Raw genomic sequence first — 24593 nt, 5'->3', positions numbered from 1 at the left:
GGGGACTTCCGGCGTGCTGGACACGTCCGGATTTTGATTGCGAATGTCGATGCTTTTCGTTGACTCCCCGATTCCTTTCAGCCTGAGCATTAATGATGCAAAGTTCTCCTCATATCTCATTAGCCTTTTCCCAGACAATTATTCTACTCAAATATTTTCTGCAGAATTTTTCTGATCCGTGATCTGAACTTTCCTATTTATTGGTTAGAAATTCTTAAGGACGGGGAAAGGAAAACAGAGCGAGGACTCAACTTGAAAATTGCTTAGAGTTACGGCGGTTTCATTTCCTCGTCTCAATTCACGTCGATTTGAGCCAGTCTCAGCAGGTTAGTGCAGGTTAGGGTAGGTTACCCCCCTGATATATGTCAAAAACACAATTGCTGTTGATAACTGCTGATGAGAGAAGTCAAACTAGTCTCCGTCAAACCGTAAATACCTTTTCTTCTCTTCAAGCTATCACCAAACTCTTCGACTCATAGATAAATAAAAAAGTCAACAAGAATAATTATTCAACACTGAATCTCTCAGATTTGAGTCTGACATTTCTGTTCATTTGATATGTCATATCAATCAAACCCATTGAACATCATCAATACTTCGTTTTGTGGGGAATTTCTAAACTATTGAGCTTCGATATTTTATTTCAGTGAAGAGTGATAAAAGAGGAAGTGACGGAAATATGGATATCTAGGAAAATTCCGAGGGAAAAGACATCGGAAGTAAACAAAATGAGTGGTCAGCTGAGCATAACAGTGAGGCCAGAGTCACGTCTCGATGCAAAGTGGTTGAAAACTGATCTCCAGAGGTTTCTGTGTCGAGATGGACTCGCTGAATTGTGGAATGGAATGGTTAGGGATGGAGAAATTGTTGGAAGTTTCAGCGATGGGCTCATCAATGCTGCTGGAGTCATCTCGAGGAAAGGTGATGATATTTTCTGTTTTCAGATATTATTCGAGGTTTATTGATTTTCTCCTTATCGTCTTACTCCGTTATGAGGCTGTTATTGTAACACTAAACCCGTGCAAACAGTAGAGTAATTGTCCTTCTCATGAACTTTATTTACTTCGATGAAACAAAAACAAGTCTTGTGTATATTTGTTTGTAAAAATTATTTCTGCGTTTCTCAATGATAACATTTGTTTTGTAAGTCAACGAGGATTCAAAATAATGGAAACTGATGTATTTTCTCGACTCACAAAATTCATCAAGACCCAAAATTTTTGGGGGCCATATAAATGAACAATGAATTTCTAAATTTTTTCGTACATCGAGGACTTGTTAAGAAAACTCGAATGCCCCCACTAATTACAGGTGACAGTGGCCACTACTACTGCAACCTACGAGTTCTGTCATGTCTCTGCTGTGACGGAATCTGCGGTCCGCAGAGTGGTTGCAACTGTGGCCCCTGTCAGAAGCTTGACGAGGAGGAAGCAGCGTTGTACGAGGAGATGGCAGCAGCTCTGTTGAAAGCCACCGAGAAATCCTTTCCCCTGACTCACACGACAATGGACTCCTGGTTATGGAGCACAAAACCCTCCCGATCGGACTGGGAGACAAGCACAGAAGCCCTGATAAAAGATCAAATTGGGCTGTGTAACGAGGTAGCCAATAGCACCCTCTCAGCTACGAGATTACGACAGAGACTGGTGATAGCCAGGCGATATTTCACAGCCCTCTCCAGGCACAAGCCCCAGGAGGAAAAGAAACCCTTGACAAATATCGACACAGCCATGAGCACGAGCTCTAAACTCTCCAACGCCACTCAGAAACCTCCCAAACTGTCAGTCAAGTCATCTGAACGAGCTGCTGTGGGTTTAGCAAGAGTTGGCACTAGAGCAGCTTTAAATTTCTCTTTCGCCTACTTGAGGAGGGCCTGGCGGTCCGGGGAGGATGTGGAGTTCTGCAGTGAGATCCTCTCGGAGTCCCTGGAGACCCTCCAGTCTCTCCCAGAGGCCACTCTCTTCGAGGAAAACAACGTTTCCCAGGTCTGGCTCGAAGTCGTTGAAAAATCCGCAAAATTTCTTCGTCAGGTTGTAACTGGCGACGTTGCCCAGCTCACAACCACTACCACAACCACCACCAGGTGTCCAGTTCCAGTATCTGATCAGCACACAGCTCTCTGTCTACTTTTAGAACTCGTGGCACAACGAGCCACGTTATCTAGCCTCCTGGACTCGGTTATTCTTCTTCTCCACTTGAGCGAGAAAACCATCAACCAGGACAATCGAGTCATTCCACCAGTTTCGGGTAGTTGTGCTCCTCTAGTCCCCCTTTTGAGGAGATTGAACTCGGTTACACCGACAAAATCACGAAGACCAGCTGGCGCTGAGAGTAAATTAAATCCAGGACCTTGTGAAGTACTTCTGAAGTATTTACTACTCCCTGATAATGATTCTGTACCGGTGGATCTTCGCAAGGCAGCTGTCGTTGTCATGTGCAATATGTCCCGTCTTGCCAGCCCTCATTTGCCCCCTCTCAACATCTCCAGCTCTTCCAGCAATGGGACTAATGGCGTTTCGAAGAATCAAACGACACAGACGACTTTTCAGGAAGTCATCGCCTGGGGTGGTGTGAAATTTGGAAATGGTGCCTCACCTTTTTACTGTGATGCCATTGCGGAGCTGGGGGTGAGGCAGCTCTGCTGCACAGAACGAGCTTTAATGATTCTTACTCAAAGTGGGAGGGTCTACATGATGCATTATGGATCGGAGACACAGTACCCGCAGAAAGTTGAATTTGGAGTAGTGAAGAAAAACACTGTGATAAGCATGATTGCTTCTCATCCCGATGGAAAGCATTATCTTGCTCTTACTGAAGACGGTATTACGTACTCTTGGGGGAACGGCGATGGGGGAAGACTTGGGCATGGCAATACCACGTCTTATGAGAATCCTAAGGTGATAGAGGGACTTTCAGAAAGGGCAGTGACTTTCATCGCCTGTGGTAGCACTTATTCAGCAGCTCTGACAGCCACTGGGGAGCTCTTCACCTGGGGAAGAGGAAATTACGGACGACTGGGTCACGGTGATTGTGACGACGTAATGATCCCCACCCCTGTGACAGCTTTGAACGGACACGCTGTCGTATACGTGGCATGTGGCAGTGGAGACTCCCAAACACTCTGTGTAACAGCTTCAGGGATTGTATTTTCCTGGGGGGATGGTGACTACGGAAAGCTGGGCAGGGGGGGTTCTGATGGATCGAAAATCCCGAAGATAGTGGATAAGCTTCTGGATGTCAATGTCATCAAGGTTTACTGTGGGGGACAATTCTCAGCTGCTCTGACTGCTCAGGGGGAGATTTACACCTGGGGGAAGGGGACTGCCTATCGTTTGGGCCATGGAAACGAGGACCACGTGCGATATCCCAAGATGATCGAATCCCTGAAAGCTAAAGGAAAAAAAATTAAGGAATTATCGGTGGGAAGTGTCCTGGTGCTTGCACTCACTGAAGATCAGGAAGTCTACGGCTGGGGGAGGAATGATTATGGACAGATTGATCCAGCCTTGGGCTTTACGGTATCCGAACCATCTCTGTGTACAGCTCTAACAGGAAAAAATGTCATTGGAATTGTCTGTGGTCCCACTCAGAGCTTCGCCTGGTCGTTATCCACTTGGTCAGTCGCCACGAGGGTCCCCTTCGTCGTGGATATTTGCGAGAAAACATTTAAATTACTTGACATACTGCTGACGAAATCCTGCGAGGGACTTCCCGGCACCAGACCACCGACTCAGGACAGGGAGTGTCTGGCTGTTGCCACCTTGAATCTTCTCAGACTTCAGCTGCACGCGATGATCTCCCATGGGATCGACCCCAAGTCGGTGGGACTAGCCGGGGGTACCGGCCTGTTGAACTCGTTGAAGCACAGGTGTGTTGCTCTTGCCAGTGAAGCTGGAATCCTCGCAACAATCCAAGAAGCTGCTCAGGCCCTTCTACAAACTGGATGGAGCATTCTTCTGCCAACGGCCAATGAGAGAGCCAAGACTCTCTCCAGCTTTCTTCCAAATTCCAGTCATAATTTTAAATCCCTCAGTACTAATCATCTCCACAATTCCAGTAATAAGAATCATCATAACAATCACAATCATGCGATAAGTAATAATAATACTAGTGATAGCAGCAACATGGGACAGCAGTTTATGGCTGACCTCTTGGTCTCCAGTCTGATGGCTGATGGAGGATTGGAATTTGCCCTCAAAGCAGCAATCAAAGCTGAAATCATCGATATATCCGATGATAAAGAGTCGATAGTATCGTCAAACTCCACACCAGATTTCAAGAATGAAACTAAGGAATCCAAGGAGTTCAGTTCTGAAAAACATAACATGACAATTTCTCTGGTTCAATTGGTAAAGCAGTTGATAAAGAACGGCACCTGCATTACGCAGGCCAGACTGGAGTCCCTGGATGTGGGCAAGGGAGGGAAAAAGAACGAAGAGAACCAGAGGCTCGACAACTCCCCAAGCACAAATCTTCTTCTTCGATGGCAACGACTGCTGATAGCCCAAATCTACCAGTGCATCAATAAAATCAAGCATAATCAGGACCCACAGGATCCTGAGACCATCGGCTCCCAGTCCCTTCTTCAGAAATACATTCTCCAGATCTGCAATCACGTTAATGATGTGCTCCCAAGAGCTTGTGAGATAGGTGCCACCAGTAGCAAGAATTTTGTTCTAGTCACAATGATATTGAAGAGCGATATCGTTACTATTTTGCTACCAGAACTGGTGATCTGTCTGATTCTCCTCCAGGTGGACTATCCACTGCTGCTCCATGGGATGAATTGGATGGAGATTCTCGCGCCAGTGCTTGATATTCTTGATCAGTTTAACAGACTCGCCCCTACTTTCGAGAAGGACGATGCCGATGACCTTTCCTGGCCGGGGATCATCGCTCCACAACAGGGGAATACCTCCAGGCAGGCAATTTCCATTCCTGAGGAGCCAACGCTCATCAGGTGGGCTGACCTGGAGAATCACAATCGCGACGGTGGTCTCTGGATCGTCGTTAACAACAATGTATACGATGTCCAGGACTTCTGCCAGGAAGGACGTGACAGTTCTTCGTCCTCTTCATTATCATCGTCCATGGTTCAGGCGAGAGAGACTGATGGCAGTCGCTTCGACGGCAGTAAGGACATCTCTAACACCAAAAATGCGATATCACAACTGAATTCTGGAGTCATGGAGTCGTGTTTTGTTGGTTATTACTGTCAATCAGAACCTGACTCAACGCAGTTCACGATTGATATCATGGACGTGTGCTCCTCTCTTCTGGATGTCGAGAGGGCCCTCAGTTTTCTTCTGGGTCTTCACGCCCACAGAATGCGCCGGAGTCTTGCTCTGTTGCCTGCTGAGGAGGAAGCGGGGATCTGGCTAAATGCCAATTTCCTCAGGGGAGGCCTACAGGTGCTTCAGCCCTCGAACCCTTACGAGGAGGAGAAGGACGAGGCCAAGAGCAATCACTCAACAGCAGCTAACTCACCCACTGAGCCTGGGATACCAATCTCCGGAGCAATTGGAATTACCAGTGGGGTCGTCACCGCCAGTACCATCACTCCAAACACCATGAGCTCGGCGGGAAACCCGGGAGGGACTCCGGGGATGAAGGACAAATTCCAGAATAAAATGAAACCGAATGACTCTAGGGTGACTGCCTTCATTCAAGCTTTAGCTGAGGGTCACAAGACAGACAACTATGTGCAGACCTTCCTCAAAATGGTAGAGAAGTACAGTAAGGCGAATAATCTACTCTCACATGTCGATTTCTACGGGGATCATCCAGTGGAGGAGGTCGGCAGGCTTCTCATGGCGATCATCATCAAGCATCTTGCCCTGGGATTTCAAACTATGGCCCTAGTTGATCAAGAGCTCACTGACGATAACGCAAAACTGTCTAAACCCCTTGTCGATATGGTCAAGCTGATCCACCAGACCAAATGGAATTTAATAAGGACCAGGCAGCAACAGAACATGAGCTACAAGGAGGTCTGCGCCCCCGTACTGGAGAAGTGCAGATTTCTCCTTTACGAAGTGAGACCTGCCACAAGCTACGAAGTGATTGGATACCAAAGACTGAAACTTTTACACACTGTTCCCAAATTTAAGAGGGTCGTTCTGAGCGTCATTGCCGACAATAGGAAGAAAAGGACAAATGCCCACGAAATGATGAAGAAAAAAAAGAAGGAGAATAAGGAGTCTGGGGGGAAACTTGATGACATCGTCAACACTTCCATTCAAAATTCCAGACCTGTTAAGGACACGTCTATCTCCAGCGTTCCTGAGGAGAAGGAAACCAAGTACTTTGAGGATAAACAGACCATGAGGAACATTGCGCTTCAGCTGTTGGACAAATTGAATACTCGATCTTTGGGCGGTGACTCTGGTGAACTGATGAATGACATAGTGAATTTTGCTGTTTCCGAGGACGGGGGAGGAAATATTGTGGAGACTCTGAGGAGGGCCATGTACTGCCAGATCCAACGGGTGAAAGTGAGGGAGAGGGGAATCAACATGATCCTTGAGCTGTTGAAGAAGGATTATCTCATCACTTCTGTTAAGTACTCTTTGCTGAATGGTTGGTTGGGGTTGATTCCTGAGAATAAACGTCTGCAGGATCGAGTTGTCACTCATTGTTTAAGTAATATTCAGCTGGTAACGCCTTATCAGAGAGCCAACATCATTATATCGGAGGCTGAGATTACCTGTTGGACGATCCAAGCCCTGAGAACGTACGTCATTCAGGCAGAGCTACCCAACAAGGACAAAGTCAGCGGCAAGAGCAGTTTAAACCAGGGGACGTACACCTGGCTGAGGAAACTCCCGAGAGCTAGATTTTTGTTGACAATCATTGGAATGCTGACCAGTCATCATCATGCCAATGAAATTGGACTGCTGGTGAACTCTGGACTCATCTCCAGTGTCTTGACTCTGTTGCGACAGATTGGCCCCACCCCCATGGGTATGATGACTGAATCCATGAGGATCAAGAGATCGCAGAAGTCATCGAATGTGTCTGCGATTTATGAAGACGTTTTGCAGAAGAATAAACCACCTGCTGTACAGCTGAGTAGGGCTGCATTGGCTGCTTTGATGAAGATTGGAACAAGGGTTATCCGGGGGGTGGACTGGAAGTGGGGAGAGCAGGATGGCCCTCCACCTGGCGAGGGAAAGGTCATCGGAGAGCTGGGAGAAGATGGGTGGATCCGAGTAGAATGGGACAATGGCGTCACCAATTCTTACAGAATGGGAAAGGAAGGAAAATATGACCTAAAATTGGCTGAACCTCCGGTCCCTCTCGAGAGTGACTCTGATAGCGACGCTGGATCACCACCTGGTGATTCCAGTAAAAAACGCGACGACGGTCAAATGGGAAATCGAGAGTTTCATCCAACTACGTATCTCAAGGGAGCCTCCACCAATCTTCTGAGAATTATACTTCTATCTTGTGGGATTAATGCTAATGGAGTCGACAGGACAGCTATCAAGACTCTGGTCTCCATCATCAGGGGAATTATCTCTGCTGCTAATAAGCCAGGCTGTCATGAGGAGAGTTCCCATGCCACTGATCTTGCCAAAGAGCATCACGATTCCTGGGCGACTCTGGGCCTGTTAAAAACCATTGCCAACTCTCAGGTGTCATTCTGCCAGGCCCTGAGTACTCCAGCCTGGATCGACTTCCTTCTCAGTATCATCTCTGAAGAATCGGAGCCAAATCTTGCGAAGCAGACGATGGCCCTAAAACTTCTTTTCGCCGTCTTGAAATCCTGGCCGGAGAACGAGGTGGAGATGACTCAATTGTTGGAGAAATTATTCCGATTACTCGGACAGATTGGACTGCATTGTGCTGCCAATACCGTGAATACTTCTGGAGAATCCATCGATCTTCACTCTACGAAGTGCAGAGTCTCTATCACAGCTTCTTACAGTTCGACTCTTGCTGAAGAGATGGTTCAGTTGATTCGAGGGCTTCATCTGCTTCCTGGATGGCAGCTCGCACTCAACTGCTACCTCGCCTCAAAACTATCACTGGCGTCGGATTTACTAAACGATGGACCCCTTTTTCACATTCGAATGAACGAAAATGGTGGTGAGCACAGTATGACGATCCAACAGACTGTGATGGCCGCTTTGATTGTCGTCGGGGGTTTGGACAATCGTCCGAGAATCGGAGGGACTGTCGAGGTGGACAACGAAGTGGGAATAGTCAGTAGATTCACCCCCCATTCAAAGCTAGTCCTCCAAATGCACGAGGAAAGTGGGAGAACAGGAATTCTGAAGAAGGTCCCCTTCCCTGGGGTGAAAAACGTCTCCGAGAAGTTTCATTTAGACAGGATGCCCATGATAGAGTCTCTCTTATCGATCTGGGCGAACATTTTGCTTCTTGGAAATACCAACAACAGCAATATGACCGGCAGAAGGCCAGGGTCAGGAATGCCTGTAATAGCAGGAGTGGTGAATGCATCAATCCTTCGCACACAACAGCAGCAGTTGGCAGCTCTGAACGCGGGAAGAACCCTTCTAGAGCACCAGACGAAGCTCAGGCAGGTACTCAAGTGCCCTTTGTCACTGATATCAGCTGAGAAACTTGATCACGATGAGGACGAAGAGGATGGAAGGGAGGAAACTGAGGGAAGGATTTTCTTTCAAGAGCTGCTGATAAGAGCAATCAAACCCCAGCCCCTGAAACCTATTTTCAAGAGGGAGGAACTGGAGGGTGCGGCCCTGGCGGTCTCCCAGTACTTGGCAGTGGAATTGAGACATCGAGCTGGAATTCATAACCCGGGCATCATCTCAGAACCAACGACACCAACGTCAGACTGCTCTCTGGCCTCGTTGTCCTCTAGTCAGAAAAGACACTGCCGAAGTGGAAAGAAGATCGTCAGCTCTCGACAGGCCTCTAACCCCCTGGTAACCCAACTGACAGAGATGGGCTTCCCCAGGAAGAGTGTGGAGTTTGCCATCAGGAACCTCAGTGTAACAGAGGGTGGCAACATCACCCCGGAGAACGTCGTTGCATGGCTGCTGGAAAAGGCTGATACTATCTTCGGAGATTCTGATACTCCCCTTTTATCAAGCTCGGACGCTGGATCTGACGATTCCGAAGACTCCTCCAGTGAAGATGGCAACGAGCAGTCATCCTTGTTCATGATTGGCATGACAACACCGGTTATCCTCCCATCATCTTACGACGAGGTCCTCACAGCAGCTGCCAACGCCCCCCAGACTTTCATGAAACGATCTGACTTCCTCTCCTTCGATGAGTACGCCATGTACGTGAGGGATAATGTCACAGTTGGGATGCTGGTAAGGTGCTGCAAGAGCTACGAGGAGGTCGAGTATGGAGACATTGGACAGGTCGTGAAGATCGATCCCGAGGGGCTCCACGACTTGAACGTTCAAGTCGCTTGGCAGCACAAGGATGGCACTTACTGGGTTAGGTTCATTCACATTGAACTTCTCGGACACCCTCCCACCCTGCCCACACCCCCTGCTGCCCTCAAGGTCGGGGACAAAGTCAGGGTGAAGACCTCGGTGACAGTACCCAAATACAAATGGGGATCTGTCAATCATTCCAGTGTCGGAGTGCTCACTGCAATCATCAATAATGGGAAAGATGTGTCTGTGGATTTTCCTCAGCAGAGCAACTGGACTGGCTGCATGTCAGAGATGGAGAGAGTCCCTTCGTGTCACCACGCTGTCACCTGCAATTCCTGCCACTTGTCACCTATCTCTGGGGCTCGATTGAAATGCAAAGTCTGTGAAAACTACAATCTCTGCGAGAACTGCTTCTACACGAAGAGATGCCATCGACATGGATTCAACAGAATTGCTGAGCCTGGCTCGGCTGCTGTGTACGCCGGTAAACCTGGAAGGTATCACTATCGTCAGGACATCACTGAGTCATCGCTGATTGACGACTGGTCCAAGTGCATAAGGACTTTGAATGTTTCCTCGAGAGACAACTGGGCGACAAGGCTTGTGGACGGCTCTGGTAAATTCTGGCAGAGCTGCGGCCAGAGGGGAAAGCACTGGATTCGTCTGGAGATGATGCCTGACATCTTGATAGAATCCTTGAAGATCACTGTCAAGCCGGAGGACGGAAGTTACATGCCTATGGTGATCGCTGTCAACGCTGGATATTCTTTCAACTCTCTTCTTGAATTAGCTGCAATCACTGTTAGGAACAGTGATGAGTGTGTGACGCTGCTTCAGAACATGAGGGAGTACTACAGCTGCATTGAAATCGCTATAAAACAGTGCCGAAATGGAGGAATCGACTGCAAAATCCATGGTCTCCAGATTCTTGGCAAGAAGAAGCTGTTCGAGAATCAACTGGCAACGTCTGTTTCATTTTTGGCGTCTGATTGGGAGACTGTGCAGGAACAAATTTCGGGGACACCTCAGAGGGGAAGAGTCGTCGTAGGTGATGGATACTCTAGGATTCATGAACAACTTCAGCAACACTCAGCTGTCTACGTCTGGGGGCTCAATGACAAAGATCAACTCGGTGGTCTAAAAGGCTCGAAGATTAAGCTCCCTGTCTACAGCGATGTGTTATCCAAATTAAAGCCAGTTCAGATTGCAGGTGGGAGCAAAACTCTTTTCATCGTCACTCAGGAAGGAAAACTCTACGCTTGCGGAGAGGGAACCAATGGTAGATTGGGCCTTGGGGACAACAATAACGTTTACGAACCGAAATTAATCCCCTTTCTCAGTCAATACATCATCAAGAAGGTGGCGGTACATTCTGGGGGAACTCACGCTATGGCTCTCACACAGGATAGCAAGGTCTTCTCCTGGGGTGAAGGTGAGGATGGAAAACTGGGACATGGGAATCGTTTGTCATTGGACAAACCGAGACTGATAGAAGCCTTCAAATCCAAGAGAATCAGAGACATAGCGTGTGGCTCAGGGCATTCAGCTGCCATCTCGAGCAATGGAGAACTCTACACCTGGGGACTGGGAGATTATGGACGTCTGGGGCATGGCGACACTGCCACACAATTGAAACCAAAACTGGTAGAGGCGTTAGTAGGACAGAGAGTCATTCAAATCGCATGTGGCAGTAAGGATGCCCAAACTCTTGCTCTCACTGAGGATGGCTCTGTCTACTCCTGGGGAGACGGGGACTTCGGAAAATTGGGGAGGGGTGGAAGTGGCGGCTGCTACACCCCTCTTCTCGTCGATCGTCTGAATAACCTGGGTGTCGTGCAGATCGAGTGTGGAGCCCAGTTCTCCCTAGCTCTCACGAAATATGGAGAAGTTTGGACCTGGGGAAAAGGGGATTACTATCGTCTGGGTCATGGGAACGATCAGCACGTCAGGAAGCCGACTGTCGTCGAGAGCCTTAGGGGGAAGAAAGTGACCCACGTTGCTGTCGGGGCACTCCACTGTCTCGCTGTTACTGACGCCGGACAAGTCTACGCCTGGGGGGATAACGACCACGGGCAGCAGGGAAATGGCACGACGATTGTCAACAGAAAGCCTTCGTTGGTTCACGGCCTGGAGGACACGAAGATCAATAGAGTAGCTTGTGGTTCTAGCCACAGTGTCGCTTGGATTCTTTCTGACCAGCCTGCCACCAACAATCAAGAGCCTGTGACATTCTCCAGTGGGAAGGATCCCCTGGGGCAGGCTTCACTGGGTTTCGGAGATTCTCCGATGGAACAAACGATACCTGGGATCATCCCCGCCCAGAACATAAGACCATCGCTGTCGAATATTATCCTGTCCCTAGAGAGCAATGTCGCTAAACAGCAGGCACTCCAGCACGTCATCAACGCTCTCGACATCATCCAAGCAAGAACTGCCATTGTCATCGCATTGAAGAGTCATAACGCCTTGACAGGATCGGGATCGTCTCTCATGAAAACAATGAAAAATGTTTCGCAACCGGAAACTCCCACGGGGGAGCTCTCCATGTCAACGACCCCCATGGTAATGAGCGGAAACTTGACTGGGGTTTATCAGAACGTGGGGGAGATCGCCCAAGGCGGTGGAGAGGCACCAGCAGAAGTGGGAAACCTCCACCATCATTCGCACAACCATAGCACATCTGGTAAGAACAGCCCTCGAGCCATCTCCGCTTCTATCACCGGCCTACAGGAGGAGGGGATCCCTCCAGTCGTCACCAATTACTTCCCCTCAATGTCCAGCTCTGCCAGCCTCTCCTCGAGAGCCTCCAAAATGTCCACCAGTGCAGCAGCGATGAGTGTCATTGCGGCGACATTGACTTCCAACGCTCAGGTCGTCGGAGAAGATCACGACCCTGGGGAAAATGGTCTCGATGAGTTTACATCCACCCTCACTGAGGACGACGCCCGAATGCTCGTGGATCTCCTGAAACTGGCTGTTGCCAATAGAGTCTGTGAGGGCGCCAAGGAGACCATTTCCTCGGTCCTCATAGCTCTGGCGAAATCTTCTAGAAGCCCGCAGACCATCCGGAACATGCTGCTGGAGTTGTGCGTCACGGAACTCGAGGACACAACAGCCAACTCCCACTGCATGAGTAACGCACCAAAGCCAATGATCCAGGAGACCCCTCATCCTTACATCGACGATACGACTCTCACTGGCCACGTCAAGATCCCTGGGGCTGAGGCCCTTCGAGTAGAGTTCGACAGGCAGTGTTCAACGGAGCGCCGTCACGATCCTCTGACGATAATGGACGGGGCGGGAAGGGTCGTTGCAATAAAATCAGGGAGGGAGTGGAGCGAGTGGTCAGCAGAGATCAGAATTCAAGGAGACGAATTATTCTGGCGGTTCACCTCTGATGGATCGGTCAACGGTTGGGGCTGGAGATTCACTGTCCACCCAATCCTGGCAATACTCTCCCCTCACGAGCTGGGGTCTGACCGTGCTGTACTGTCACAACCCTCGATCGCCCTGGCAGAGTGCCTCCTGGACAATGCCCTGATCGTCCCCACTGCTAGTAATTCAACCGAGAAAAGCATCATCTCGAGGCTCGTCGCTAGCCTAGCACAGTGCAGTCAATTGAGTATCTTAACGGCCCAGCAGAGGATGTGGGCGCTGAAGAAGCTGCAGGTGGTCTACCTCAGCTGTGGACCAGGGATCAGGAGCGATACTGCTCTGTCAGCTCTGTTGGGATCCCTCCCACAAGCTCTCCTCAAGCAGTACGAGTACGAGGATCCGGCGGTGAGAGGGGGCAAACAACTGATGCACAGTGACTTCTTTAAGGTCCTAGTCGGTCTGGCTTGTGATCTGGAGCTTGACACAATGCCCTGCTGTTCAGAGATCCACAAATGGTCCTGGTTCAAACGATACTGCCTCGCGGCGAGAGTCGCCAAGGCCCTCATCAACCGGTCAGCCTTGCCCAAGAGCTTCTGCCTCGATGTCACGAAGAGAATCAACGAGATGATGAATGCAGAGAGCGAGGGCCATCACAGCCACAGCAACAAGCCACCTCACGAGAACCACGATATGTTCAAACGAGAGCACGACGAGCAGCTGCTTCTCTGGTTGAACAGAAGGCCCGAGGACTGGACACTGTCTTGGGATGGCTCTGGAGCGATCTACGGCTGGGGGCATAACCACAGAGGACAGTTGGGAGGTCTCGAAGGGGCTAAGGTAAAGCTCCCTTCCCCATGCGAGAGCCTCTCAGCCCTCAGGCCCGTTCAATTGGCCGGTGGTGAGCAAACTCTCTTCGCAGTGACTGCCGATGGCAAGATCTATGCCACAGGGTATGGAGCTGTTGGACGATTGGGAATTGGGGGGACTGATTCGGTAATGGTACCTACTCTCCTTGAGTCTATTCAGCACGTCTTCATCAAGAAGATTGCTGTCAACTCTGGGGGAAAGCATTGTTTGGCTCTCTCATCGGAGGGACACGTGTACTCCTGGGGGGAAGGGGATGACGGAAAGCTGGGACATGGTAACAGAATGTCGTACGATCGGCCAAAGCTTGTGGAAGCTCTCTTAGGAACTGAGATCGTGGATATCGCGTGCGGTGGGCATCACAGTGCAGCAATCAGTGGTGCTGGGCTACTGTACACCTGGGGGAAGGGAAGATATGGGAGACTTGGGCATGGGGACAGTGATGACCAGACAAAACCAAAGATAGTGGCTGCGCTACAGGATTACAAGGCTGTGGACGTGGCTTGTGGCAGTGGAGATGCGCAAACCCTTTGCGTTACTGATGACGATAATGTCTGGAGTTGGGGAGATGGAGATTACGGTAAATTGGGACGAGGAGGAAGTGATGGCTGTAAGACTCCCATGAAGATTGAATCGTTGGCTGGACTGGGAGTCATTAAGGTAGAGTGCGGTAGCCAGTTCTCCGTCGCTCTCACTAGATCCGGGGCAGTCTACACCTGGGGAAAGGGTGATTATCATCGCCTTGGTCATGGCACTGACGATCATGTCAGGAGACCCAGGAAAGTCGCGGCTCTTCAGGGGAAGAAGATCATCTCAATAGCTATTGGTTCTCTGCACTGTGTCGCCTGCTCTGACAAAGGCGAAGTGTTCACCTGGGGGGACAACGACGAAGGACAATTGGGAGATGGTACTACTAGTGCCCTACAGAGACCGAGGCTCGTGCACGCCCTCCAGGGGAAGAAGATCACGCGCGTGGCGTGTGGTAGTGCTCACACGCTCGCCTGGAGTACGACCAAAGCCACCCAGAGTAAATTACCAGCTTCAACTCCCATGGAGTACGATCTTGTTAAGGATCTTCCTTTCTCAGCCCTTCACAATCGCCTAGTGCTTCTGCACCATTTCGCCGAACTACTCTGTCCCTCGCTCGTCATGTTTCCAATTGCTGGACACATTGGCCTCAACAAGCTGGCTCCCATGCTGGTTTACAGCATCAAGGAGGCCACGTTCCGGAAAGTTGTTCAAGCGACGATGGTGAGGGACAGGCAGCACGGACCGGTCATCGAGCTCAACAGGATTCAGGTGAAGAGGGCAAGGAGCAAGGGCACTGGACTCGCTGGACCCGATGGGATTAAGTCTGTCTTTGGACAGATGGTGGCGAAGATGGCGTTGTTGACTCAGGACGTTTTGTTCCTGCCTCACAGGGTCTGGAAGGTCAAATTCGTCGGGGAGAGTGTTGATGACTGTGGCGGGGGGTACAGTGAGAGCATCGCCGAGATGTGTGATGAGCTGCAGAACGGCTCCCTTCCACTATTCATACCCACACCCAATGGGCGGGATGACAGTGGAACGAACAGAGACTGCTTTCTGTTTAATCCCATGGCAAAGACCCCTCTGCACATGAACATGTTCCAGTTCTTGGGGATTCTCATGGGAATTGCTATAAGAACTGGAAGCCCACTGAGTCTAAACCTGGCCGAACCCGTCTGGAAGCAATTGGCTGGGATTTCTCTGACTCCTGGGGATCTCACGGAAATCGACAGGGATTATGTTCCTGGACTGCTCTGCATTAGAGACATGGACCCTGATGAGAAAGTCTTCCAGACACTGGAGATGCCATTCTCCACACCCTCAGCAGCTGGTCAAGATGTCCCACTCTCCAATAGGTACAGAAAAATTGCCCCTGAGAACAGGCATGAGTACGTCAGGCTAGCACTCAACTACAGGCTCCACGAGTTCGATGTTCAGGTCAATGCTGTCAGGGAGGGTATGGCCAAAGTGATTCCTGTGCCTCTACTCGCTCTGTTCAGTGGGGCTGAACTGGAGACGATGGTCTGTGGAAGTCCGGATATTCCTCTGGGGTTACTCAAGTCGGTGGCTACTTACAAGGGGATTGAAGCCAATTCGGGGCTTGTCCAGTGGTTTTGGGAGGTTATGGAGGAATTTTCTAATCAGGAGAGGTCACTGTTCTTGAGATTTGTGTGGGGGAGGACCAGACTACCGAGGACCATAGCTGATTTCCGGGGAAGAGACTTTGTTCTACAGGTAATTAGTCTTTTTCCTGGAGCATAGACTGACTCCATACTTTTCAGAGAAATGGACAGAAGCATTTAGCTAATTCACTGCATTTTTTATCAAATCATTTGTGTTCATTGCGACCTTTATCTCTGTTCCCATGATAAAATATCGAATTTGTCGAATTTTCCAGGTGATGGACAAGTACAATCCACCAGACCACTTTCTCCCCGAGAGCTACACGTGTTTCTTTCTCCTGAAAATGCCCCGATACTCCTGCAAATCGGTTCTCCGTCAAAAACTGAAATACGCCATACACTTCTGCAAGAGCATCGACACAGACGAATACGCCAGAGTTCAGCCGGCCACAAATTCCGACACCGATGATACGGATAGTCTCGCGAGTGAGGAGCATACGTCTCTCTAGCTGTAGATTGATCCCTAGACACTGTCATGTGGAATATAAGTGTATATTCACGTTATTGCGGCTTTGAATGTTGAGCACCGCTTGAACTACTCTGACAAATGTCAACCTAAATTTCATTAATTTTCCTCGATGGAATGGAACGGTATTCGAGGGATCGTGTGATGGACCTGGCTTTTGAATGGCGAAGATTTATTTTCAAGAATCGAGATGCAAAACGAGAGAGGAAATACAATTTAATACAATGATTGGGTGATTGAGGGTGTGTACATGATGCATTATTTACGCTTATCACATATTTATTTGTAACAATATTAAGATTTGTCTGGGGTAGATGTGAGTGTCGGTGTGCCTGGGGGTGGTGCGAATGCAATGAAATTGACGTAGAATATTTTCCATATGCACACTGTGACATTTTGTTTATATGATAATATTTCTTACGACTGAAAAATATCTATCTTTAAGTTTGAACATTGAATATAGTGATCTGTATCGATATTTCATTTGTTATAAGTTTTGTGATTGATGTGAGATATAGTTTCAACGAATCTTATCTAGTACGAGAAAAGAAACAATGTTTCATGAAATTCGGGGAGAACTAATCACTGATTATTTATCATTAAACGATGAGTTACTGACACACGACCTCTCATGAAATTTTTTGTCTTTCCATCCGTCAGGAGTTGATTTATCTGTTGCAACAATTCAACAGGCGTTGGCGATGCTGCAGTTTGAAATATTTATGAGTCGAGAGCCAATTGGAAGCCCAGGGAGTTTCAAGGACGTCTTCTTTCCTTTGCTGGGTTCTTTGACTTGAAATTTTTTGCTGTGGGGAATTAAATACCGGATTGGGACTTTAAACAACTCGCTAAATTGACGGACTTAATTGGTGATTCGATTAGGGGAGTAATTGGGCCCTTATTCTCATGATCAAGTAATTTATTTATTTATTTATTTTTTTCATTCAGGGGAGAACGGCAAACGAAGGCTGCGGATAGACACTGGGATTTATGTGCGAACTGAAGTGACATGATGAATGTGTATGAGTCTGTGGTACATACGCACACATGAGGGGTCAGTTTAAACTCATTGTCAAGTCGTCACGCTATCGGAGAAGTGGGAATAGATTATTTGAATAATAAAATATTCGGGGAAAATTTAGAGGTGAAGTTTGGGGGGATTTTGTGATTGAGATTGGAAATTTTTCGGAGGAAATCGATGTCGAAGTCTGGTAAGTGGAGATGTGGACGAGTGCATTAAACGGAGAGATAGTTAATTAAGTGCGGGCATTCCATTCATGAGTTGTACTTATGTAGGTGACTTTTTAATTTACTCGGATGGTGCGGTTGTACGCGGAAGTGGAGACAATGTAGAAGGTAAGACCGATGGAGTATTGACGACGGAATTCGAGCTTCCCGGGAGCATGAGTCGTTTTATTTGAATAAAGTCTTTGCTTTCTGAAGCAAAAGCACAATTTCTTGAGGATGGTTCGGTGAAGCGAATAAATAATATTTTTTCTCTATGGATTTTCATCTTTCCTTTGAAGTACTAGGTACGTTTGATAGAAATTATTTTATCATTTAAATACGGAGGGATCGGAATTCATCATATTCATTGGCTTCACGAGAATAATAAACGATGTCATAACATTTTATTTAGATCAACAACTTGTAATTAATATCGTCCGCAAAATTGATGGTTTCTTTGCACTGAGAACAAATGTGAAATAATAAATTCAATAATAATCAACTGAGTTGAATTTATTTTTTGTTATCGCGATGAAATAATATTTTGTTTAGTGAAGACTTATCTTTTGAAGCACTAGACGCGTCTGTATAATTTGGATTTTAAAATACTTATTATTTCAGCACCTGGTGAATTTGGCTTTTGGCGAAAGTCAATCACCAACATCACCCCATGACATAATGACGTTAATGACACTTGACTTGTTGTTAGAAATTCATTAAGTCTCTGTTAAACATATTTCCTAAGCAATGAACTACATTTCCAGCTCTTTAAAATCCAAAGAACCAAAAACATGTTTATCATCATCTTGCGATAATGCTGATACTAAATAAGTAATGATACAGAAATACATAAACCGATGGTAAATGTGAATTCCCACTGTTTATCATGTGCAAGGCATTGCAAAACTCCCGATTGAAGTTGAGGCAACGAAGCCCCACCACTTGCGCTGATTGCTCTCCGATTTGCAATTTATTCTCTCTCTTTCTCTTCCCTGAAATTCATACGATTTCTCGCCTCTTGGAACACAGCCTCCAACGGGTGAGAGCAACGAAGACAGAATTATTGATAACAAATTTATTTGAAATAGTTGCTATCGACCATGACGAGACTGAGAGGAGTCCGTGTACCTCTTAAGTGGGAACAGTATTGTAGTGGCATCAAGACCATCGTCAACCGCACAGGAAATATGTTTCGAGCGGTCAAGACCAAGGTAACGTACTATCTTTATCACTTCACTGGTCATTGACTCTCGATAGTTTCAATCGATAATTTATCTATTTATTAATGGAATTGATCGTAGTTGACCTCATGGAATAAGATCACCACGAGGAGGAGCATTCTCACTGATGCTGGAGATAAAAATCTGAAGAAGACACCGACACTTCCGGAATTCGCCGATGTCGTCATTATTGGTGAGAGGACATTAACGAACGCGATTTCTCTGATTTATCAGTTTTATCATAACTTTTCATGGCCAAATCGAAGAATTTTAATTGTATAAATTTAACGTATGTGTTAAATGGAGCTGTCATGTCCGAAAAAGTTTGGAAATTCAATTTTTAGACGGTCTCCACATGGAAGTGCATGTGCCTGCATTTGTAAACAAATTGTTGTTCCATTGCCTGTTCATGATCAGTTAATTTCTTTAATTTATTCCAAATCTTCTGTTGTTATTGTTTAAAAAAATCCTGAAACGTTTATGATTATTTATGTTCAAAATGTTGTGGATTCTCTTGTGACGTTCCTCGATTTAATTTCGAAATTTAGTGGAAATCGTAATTATTTAATTCAATTTCCCTATTATTTTATTTTATTTCCACGTGATTTACTGGAGTACTAATGTCTACCCGTGTAATGCAGGAGGAGGTAGTGCTGGCACTAATGCTCTCTATCACTTGGCAAAGCGCGGGTCAAACGCCATTCTATTGGAGAGAAGTAAATTGACGTCGGGAACTACTTGGCACACAGCGGGGATGTACTGGAGGCTGAGGCCCAGTGACGTTGACATCCAGTTGTTGAGTTCCACGAGAACGACGTTGGTTAATATAGAGGAGGAAACAGGACTAAATCCGGGGTATATCCAGAACGGTGGAATTTTTATAGCGCATAATGAGGTGTGATTGATTAAGGGTAGGAGGTCACTCCGGGGATGATGTGACGTTGAGTAAATTTTTTACATATGTTTCAGACTCGAATGGATGAGTACAGAAGACTCGTGACAGCGGGAAAATATCTCGGGGTGGAAGCGCACATTTTATCCGCACATGAGACCAAAGAGTTGTTTCCTCTTTTGGATGAGAAAGTCATCGTGGGATCCATTTACTGCCCTCAGGATGGATCGATGGATCCAACAATGTTGACAGCAGCCCTGACGAAAGCTGCCAAGAATCATGGCGCAAGGGTAATTATCTTTTCATATTAATTAATTCTCCCGTTCGTAGTTCTCTAAAGAACAATTTTGATAATTAATTATTTATTCTTCTATTTTTTACCGAGGTTCTGAACAATTGATCGTTTTTTTATTGATAAGCTCTTCTTTTTTTCGTGTTCTCATATCTCAATCGAAAAGAGAATTGATTACTCGGTAAAAATAAAAATATCAAATGCAAGATTTTTTTCTTTTCTTCTTTAATCTGAAGAAAACAAAAATGGAGTGAACAAATAACTTAATGATTGAGCCAAAGAAATTCCGTAGAATATATGAACCAAACTCATTGAATTCATTCCCTGCTTTGATGAATCGAATAATTTCCACTCGACACCAGATCATCGAGGATTGCCCAGTGACGAAAATAGTCACCGAGGAGCAGGAGTACGGATGGAGAAAGATAACTGGAGTGGAAACTCCATTCGGTTTAATCAGAACAAAATGCGTTCTGAATGCTGCAGGGGCTTGGTCGAAGAACGTAGCAAAAATGGCAGGAGTAGATATTCCCTTGATTGCTATGAAGCACGCCTACGTGGTAACCGAGAGGATAGAGGGAGTCCAGGGTTTGCCCAACATCAGGGACCACGACGGCAGTATCTACATCAAGGCTCAGGGCTCATCCCTGGCCATTGGAGGATACGAGCCCAATCCCATCATTCTCAAGTCCCTCGCCAAAGACTTTACATTTAGCCTCTACGAGCTCGATTGGACTGTCTTCAACACCCACATCAATTCGGTGGTCGAACTCATCCCGAAAATCAAAACCAGTGGAATTCAATCCAATGTTTGTGGTCCTGAGAGCTTCACTCCTGACCATAAACCGATTATGGGTGAGGATCCCAAGTGTGCGGGGCTTTTTTACTCGTGCGGGTACAACAGCGCGGGGATGATGTATGGGGGTGGGTGTGGGGAGCAAATCGCCTCGTGGATTATTGATGGCAGGCCTGAGAGGCACATGTACAGCTATGACATCAGGAGATTTATCCCGGAGCAGAGGAGGGATCAGGTGTGGGCTAATGAGAGGTCGCACGAGTCTTATGCGAAGAATTATTCCATTGTTTTTCCACATGATGCACCATTGAGCGGCAGACAGTTCAAGAAGGATTTATTTCACGATGTGAGTTCTATTATTTACTTGGAAAGAGCACTGGGAGGCTTTGGTTTTATTTTTCTAGGGGAAAATTATTTCATTGTTGTTTAATGATGCACTGGTAAGTGGAAGGCAGCTTAGAACGAATTGACTTAATTAACGAAATAGTTTTACTCTGAATCGCAAAAAAAATCAATCTTATTCTTAAGTTGCTGATAAAAAATGGAGCAGTGATGGAGGAAGCTTTGGGATGGGAGCGACCAGCCTATTATCAACCTGGAAAAATCACAAATATTCAGCCCTACGACTACATGGGAAGCTACGGATCCTCGAAAAATCGTCGGAACGATTACGCCGAGGTTCTGAAGAGGGAGTACACCTTCGGTTTTCCCGAGCATCACGGTCTCATCGGCTCGGAGGCCCTCGCCTGTCGCAATAAGGCCGCCCTTTTCAATCTCTCCTACTTCGGGAAGTTCTATCTCTGCGGAGCCCAAGCCCAGGAAGCCGCAGATTTTTTGTTCACCGCTAATGTCAATCGGGAAACCAATAGAACTATTTATACTTGTTCGTTGAATAAGTATGGGGGAGTGGAGGCAGACTGCACGGTTACGTCTATTGAAGCGGGTTCCGGAGGAGTGGCTGATCCAATTTTCCAGAGGAAGGCGTTCTACGTTGGTAACTAATTTTTTTTTACATTTTTATAGTCAAAATGAAGGTGAAAATTTCTACCAGGTCCCCACTGAAATCTGTATCTCGTCAAAAAATGTAAGAAATTGCAGGGAAATATGAATTCTCAACTCTGTTTTCCCTAGTCGCCGGAGGAAGTTCATCGTACCACACGTACTCCCATCTGAATCGAATAATAAGAAAGAGAGGCTTCGAGGCGACAATTCACAATGCCACAGACACGATGGGAATTCTCTCCCTGCAAGGGCCAAATAGTCGATATATTCTGGAGGATATAACAAACAAAGATTTATCCGACAAACTCTTTCCCTTCTCGACCTGTCAAATTTTGGACATAAATAGTAATCTGGTGCGAGCATTTCGACTGAGTTTCGTCGGTGAGCTTGGATATGAGCTTCATATCCCTAGTCAATCATGTGAAAAAGTATTCAAAGCACTGATGGAGGCGGGTAAAGTTTATGGAATGAAATTAGCTGGATTCCGAGCAATGTACAGTCTTAGTTGTGAGAAGGGATATCATCTCTGGAACTGCGACCTGAGGATGGACGATAATCCAGTGGAAGCTGGGCTCGGGTACGTTTGCAGACGACAGGGGGAGTACAATGGAAAGAAGGCGGTGGAGAAACTAAGGAATAGTGGAGTTACAAAGAAAATGGTGCATTTGCATGTGAAGAGGTAATTAAGGGACTACCGACCCTCTATTCAATATTTTGTTCCTTTATGTACATCCCTTTTGTGATTATGAAGATACTGTGTCATCCTGGACTACCCAGGAGGTTCAGCCTTAGATGTTTTTAAACGATAAATTATATTTCCTCTAATTGTAAAGATATCGCGCTCCCAAAAAATAGGCAACGCAAATTAACTTTGAAGTTATTGAAAAATTTGCAAAAAGAGGAAAAATACAAACGTCTGGATATTATTTTTAAAAAGTGAATGAATGATAAACTGCAGCTGGCGAAATTGGATATTGACTTACGATCAATAATTATTTTTAGAGTTGAGGCATTTGCATGCGATATTAATTGTTGATAAGTATTCCATGGCAACCCATCACCATTTTTAGTCTCTTAAAAATAGTTTTTCTTTTCTAATTAATAACTGGCTATTGAAAAAGCACAGGAGGAGTGACATAGTCGGAGAAATGAAAAACATTGATGTATGAATTTTTCATAGCCCTGTGAGACTTTGGGGCTTGGAAGCTGTCTACAGGGACGACGAAATCGTGGGGTACCTTAGGCGAGGGGATTACTCATACGTATATAACAATAGTATTGGCCATGCGTGAGTAATTAATCTGAGTCATGAATCATTCAAAGAATTACTGGGAATCTAATGATTGAGGACTTTTCTTGCAGATATATTTCCAACCCCAGTAGCGATAAAGTAACGAAACAGTTCCTAGAGTCTGGGAAATATGAGGTGGAAGTTATGGGTACGAGGTACCCAGCGGAGGTGTTTCTTCACAGTCCCTTTGACCCGGAAAACAAAAGACTGCTTGGCAACTATAGCTGATTCATTAGGTGTAATCTCCACATGACATTGAAATACTGTATATTTTTTTTTATCTTTGTATTTCAAAACATAAATAGGAATACAATTAGATCATCCAGCCAATGGATTAGCGTGAATTGTTACACTGTTTATTCTGATGTCTGTGAGGGGTTTGAAGTTCTTTGGGTTCACGGGGAGTTTTTCCAGTTGCTCTAGGGTATCCAGGCCATCGATCACCCTGAGAAAAGAATTATTAATCGTTTAAAACCGCTTCTCAGGGGCTCCTCGTCAAAATTGTGGTTTGAGACATGACTTTTATTTCAGAATTATTATTTACTTTCCAAACAAGGTGTATTTCAAGTCTAGATGGGGCTGGGCAGCGTAAGTTATGAAGAATTGACTTCCATTTGTGTTTGGACCGTTATTCGCCATTGATACCAAGCCACGCGTGTTGTGCTTCAACTCTTCCTTGAATTCGTCTTCGAATTTTCTATTCCATACCGATGTACCACCTTTCCCGGTCTGTGTTGGGTCTCCCGTTTGTACTATGAACCCTTTGATATTTCGGTGGAATGTGCAGTTGTCGTAGTAATTACTTGCACATAATGCTAAAAAATTCTGGAGAAATGTTTTAAGAAGCTTCTTTCTATTTGAGGTTAAGAACGTCAACGTCTCTTCTAATTATGGATTTTTGTCACTATTGTTTCACAATTAGGAAAAATAAGAGTCTGGATCACTGAGTGGACTTACCTCACACGCCTTCGGACACAATTCACAAAATAACTCAATTTTAATATCCCCTACATCCGTATGCAGAGTGACACTCTAATTAAAAATCAATACCAATAAAAATGTGCATTAAAAATGAATACATGTCAAGTTAAGAGCCTGAAGGAAATCCGCTTATTGGGTTAAATCTCTAATAATTACCATAGTGTCCCTTACAAGCCGGTCAACAAAGTTTGTTGAATTTTCAAACTGACGTAAACACCAGAGATTATGGGCTCCTGGGCCTCATAGGGCAAAAGTCCCTCAGCCCGGGTAGCCATATTCTCCGTGGTACTGCCGTACCGACAGATACGTTCACCATCGTAGTTCAGGTAGCACCGCTACGAAATTATGTAGTTGAAGCATCTCCATAAGCGTCAGCAAACTTCCCTATAAATTCTGTAAACACGCACAAACTATTCCAAAGAAAAATCAAAACCTGCTCAAAACCGGAAAAACAAACTAACTGTACACACCCGCCATTTTGGATTGTCATACATCACTGCTCTAGTCAGTCCGCTCATCGAGATCCTAATTAATACCGTTAACCGAAGAACAAATCATTAAAATTCCCTCAGCAACAATCTTAAATCCCTGACAAAT

The 24593-nt window shown here is 46.3% G+C and overlaps 3 protein-coding genes across 8 annotated transcripts; 2 read left to right on the top strand and 1 right to left on the bottom strand.

Moving 5' to 3' along the window:
- Window positions 1-312: 312 nt before the first annotated feature.
- LOC135160731 (E3 ubiquitin-protein ligase HERC2) lies at window positions 313-16920 on the top strand. Of its 2 annotated transcripts, XM_064117594.1 has the most exons (4): window positions 313-428; window positions 648-921; window positions 1312-15881; window positions 16045-16920. In XM_064117594.1, the coding sequence occupies exons 2-4, from the start codon at window positions 729-731 to the stop codon at window positions 16276-16278; spliced, it is 14997 nt and encodes a 4998-aa protein (XP_063973664.1). In that variant the 5' UTR covers window positions 313-428; window positions 648-728; the 3' UTR covers window positions 16279-16920. The 2 variants fall into 2 exon arrangements, with proteins under 2 accessions (XP_063973664.1, XP_063973665.1); XM_064117595.1 differs by lacking the exon at window positions 313-428 and having other exon boundaries at window positions 435-921.
- LOC135160741 (sarcosine dehydrogenase, mitochondrial) lies at window positions 16285-23359 on the top strand. Of its 4 annotated transcripts, XM_064117638.1 has the most exons (12): window positions 16286-16537; window positions 16956-17506; window positions 17592-17651; window positions 18611-18733; window positions 18824-18935; window positions 19384-19637; window positions 19712-19924; window positions 20289-21068; window positions 21251-21716; window positions 21854-22403; window positions 22905-23012; window positions 23087-23359. In XM_064117638.1, the coding sequence occupies exons 4-12, from the start codon at window positions 18623-18625 to the stop codon at window positions 23241-23243; spliced, it is 2751 nt and encodes a 916-aa protein (XP_063973708.1). In that variant the 5' UTR covers window positions 16286-16537; window positions 16956-17506; window positions 17592-17651; window positions 18611-18622; the 3' UTR covers window positions 23244-23359. The 4 variants fall into 4 exon arrangements, with proteins under 4 accessions (XP_063973709.1, XP_063973708.1, XP_063973710.1 ...); XM_064117639.1 differs by lacking the exon at window positions 17592-17651 and having other exon boundaries at window positions 16285-16537; XM_064117640.1 differs by lacking the exons at window positions 16286-16537; window positions 16956-17506 and having other exon boundaries at window positions 17513-17651.
- Window positions 23320-24503, bottom strand: LOC135160755 (peptidyl-prolyl cis-trans isomerase-like 3). 2 transcript variants are annotated; one of them, XM_064117665.1, is made up of 4 exons: window positions 24153-24495; window positions 23973-24047; window positions 23560-23840; window positions 23320-23460 (listed from the first exon to the last, which is right to left on the bottom strand). In XM_064117665.1, exons 1-4 carry the CDS (start codon window positions 24153-24155, stop codon window positions 23334-23336), a joined length of 486 nt encoding a protein of 161 aa, XP_063973735.1. In that variant the 5' UTR covers window positions 24156-24495; the 3' UTR covers window positions 23320-23333. The 2 variants fall into 2 exon arrangements, with proteins under 2 accessions (XP_063973735.1, XP_063973736.1); XM_064117666.1 differs by lacking the exon at window positions 23973-24047 and having other exon boundaries at window positions 24153-24503.
- Window positions 24504-24593: the final 90 nt, after the last annotated feature.

Source organism: Diachasmimorpha longicaudata, chromosome 3 (genome assembly GCF_034640455.1).
Source record: "Diachasmimorpha longicaudata isolate KC_UGA_2023 chromosome 3, iyDiaLong2, whole genome shotgun sequence".
NCBI classification, from domain to species: Eukaryota; Metazoa; Arthropoda; class Insecta; order Hymenoptera; family Braconidae; genus Diachasmimorpha; species Diachasmimorpha longicaudata.
The sequence above is the reverse complement of the archived record's forward strand: the minus strand, read 5'-3'. Positions and strand labels throughout refer to the sequence as shown.

Coding starts and splice junctions, on each gene's coding strand:
- LOC135160741 (XM_064117639.1), top strand. CDS start 18,623: ATGACGAGACTGAGAGGAGTCCGTGTACCTCTTAAGTGGGAACAGTAT. Junction 18,936..19,383: donor CGCCGATGTCGTCATTATTG/GTGAGAGGACAT, acceptor CGTGTAATGCAG/GAGGAGGTAGTGCTGGCACT. Junction 19,638..19,711: donor TTTTTATAGCGCATAATGAG/GTGTGATTGATT, acceptor CATATGTTTCAG/ACTCGAATGGATGAGTACAG.
- LOC135160731 (XM_064117594.1), top strand. CDS start 729: ATGAGTGGTCAGCTGAGCATAACAGTGAGGCCAGAGTCACGTCTCGAT. Junction 922..1,311: donor TGGAGTCATCTCGAGGAAAG/GTGATGATATTT, acceptor CACTAATTACAG/GTGACAGTGGCCACTACTAC. Junction 15,882..16,044: donor GAAGAGACTTTGTTCTACAG/GTAATTAGTCTT, acceptor CGAATTTTCCAG/GTGATGGACAAGTACAATCC.
- LOC135160755 (XM_064117665.1), bottom strand. Junction 23,841..23,972: donor TGTGTCCGAAGGCGTGTGAG/GTAAGTCCACTC, acceptor ACATTTCTCCAG/AATTTTTTAGCATTATGTGC. Junction 23,461..23,559: donor AAATACACCTTGTTTGGAAA/GTAAATAATAAT, acceptor TTCTTTTCTCAG/GGTGATCGATGGCCTGGATA.